This window comes from Piliocolobus tephrosceles, chromosome 8 (genome assembly GCF_002776525.5).
Source record: "Piliocolobus tephrosceles isolate RC106 chromosome 8, ASM277652v3, whole genome shotgun sequence".
Classification (NCBI taxonomy): Eukaryota; Metazoa; Chordata; class Mammalia; order Primates; family Cercopithecidae; genus Piliocolobus; species Piliocolobus tephrosceles.
This window is the reverse complement of record NC_045441.1, coordinates 132957422-132959509: the sequence shown is the minus strand read 5'-3', so window position 1 is coordinate 132959509 and position 2088 is coordinate 132957422. Positions and strand designations below refer to the sequence as shown.

At 44.1% G+C, this 2088-nt stretch overlaps 1 protein-coding gene across 1 annotated transcript; it reads right to left on the bottom strand.

Annotated features, from left to right (window-relative positions):
* Nucleotides 1-435: 435 nt before the first annotated feature.
* Nucleotides 436-1372, bottom strand: LOC111525594 (olfactory receptor-like protein OLF3). Its single transcript, XM_023191026.2, is given in 2 exon segments — nucleotides 436-1023; nucleotides 1025-1372. Coding segments are annotated over 2 exon segments (936 nt in total).
* Between the last annotated feature and the right edge of the window lie 716 nt (nucleotides 1373-2088).

The following is a 2088-nucleotide window of genomic DNA, read 5'->3' as shown; positions in this document are numbered from 1 at the left end:
TAAGTACAATTTTCTTATCTAACAAAAAAGAAAACTAAGGCATATATTATTTAAATAACTTGCCAGAGAGGACAGGTAGTGAGAGACAGAACAAAGAACAGGAGTCAGGTCTGCTTGATGAAGCTGGGGACCATTCTTCTATGCACTGACAAACTGATAAAACCAAAAGTGGGCAGATGAAGCCCCCAAGTCTCTGGATATCTGAGAGAAGATGTCTACAAAGAAGCCATATTATTGAGCCCTGACATGTAAATTTTCAGATATTGGTCTATATAAAAAAATCATTAAGCATTTGGAGGAACACTTTGTTCAAATGCAAGGATTTGACCATCATAGTCTTCTTTTAGTGTAAGTGTGGGAGTCCTGTCTACAATGATCTTATCTCCTTTTTGGTTTTGATGATAGATAACAAGAGGTTCTTAGAGTCTTGACCCTTTATCTGCATCTTTCTAAAACTTTCTGGAGAGCAGCCATAACTTCCTTATTCCTCAAGCTGTAGATAAAGGGGTTCAACATGGGTGACACCAGCCCGTAGAAGAGAGCAATCATCTTCTCCTCCTCTGCCGAGGAGGCTGACTGTGGCTGCAGGTAGGTGAAGATGGTAGCCCCAAAACACATGCAAACCACAATGAGGTGAGAGGCACAGGTTCCAAAGGCTTTGCGGCATCCCTGGGTAGAACGAATGCGCAAAATGGCAGCAACTATGCAAGCATAGGAGAATAGAACCAGGGAACAGGGAAGCAGGATCACCAGAAACCCAGAGGTGGCCACCATGGCCTTGTTGAAGGAGACGTCCACGCAGGCTAGCTGTAGCACTGCTAAGGTCTCACAGGCAAAGTGATTAATAACATTGTGACACAGGGGAAGCTGGAAGGTGGTAATTGTTTCCATCAGTGAATTTGAGAAGCCAGCCACCAGGCAGCCGGCTGCCAGCCCCACGCACAGCCCTCCATGCATGATGAGCATGTAGTGCAGTGGGTGGCACACGGCCACATAGCGGTCATAGGCCATGGCCCCCAGCTATGTGGAAGAACTCAGACCCACACAGTGCCAGAGAAACATAGTGCTGCAGCACACAACTGTGGAAGGGGATGGACTTTCGGGCTGAGAGCAAGTGGACCAGCATTTGTGGAACAATACTGTTTGTATAACAAAAGTCCACAAATGACAGAACACTAAGGAATAAATATATGGGGCTATGAAGCCTGCCGTCCAATCTGATCAGAAGAAGAATGAGGGTGTTTCCTACAATAGTCACCAAATACATGGCCAGGATCAGGGCGAAGAGGGAGACCTGAATGCCCCAATCACTGGAAATCCCCAGTAGAATGAACTCACTCACCCATGTCTGGTTTTTACTTTCCTGACCCATGAGCTTCCAAGTGCCACACTAAAGATGTAGAAATAACCAGTCATGGAAATGAAGAATTGGAAGGTGATTCATAGGGCATATGGAGAGCCCACCCATCTGAACATAAACTCCCCCTAGAATGTCTCAGCCAAATCACCATCCAAACTCTGCTTGAACAATGCATCCAGGCATGAGGACCACAGTGGGACCCAGCTGTGTGGGGAAATCAAGGAAAAAAGAAGTTACCTTCTTAAAATTCAGTTTATTGGAATATAACTTTGTCTCCCAAACATCTGCTCTCTTAAATAGGGGAAGGAAATTAATACCATATTTAGGCTTAAAGTCTTACTCATTTTAGTAGTTATTACAGAAGAAATGAGAAAGTTTTTTGTCCACACGAAATATATGTCTGAGTTCTGACTGCCGTTCACTACCATCTAACTTCTTTTTGTTTACTGGGTTTTTCCTCTGGACCTCTCAGACACAACTCTACTCACGCCTCCTCAGTGGAATGCATCCATGAGACCTTGAACATTTTAAATAGTCTTTGTAGACATTTTATAACTAAACAGTTTTGAGTTTGTTTCCTGTAATTTGCCCTTTTACTTTTAGAGTGTCAAGTGGAAACACTTCCTCCCCACCTATCTCATGCAAGAGGCCCAGTAAGCCAAGACCAACCCAAGGTAGCCAACTTCTAGGGATCAGGTGTTGCATGAAGAAAAGATACACATAACTGC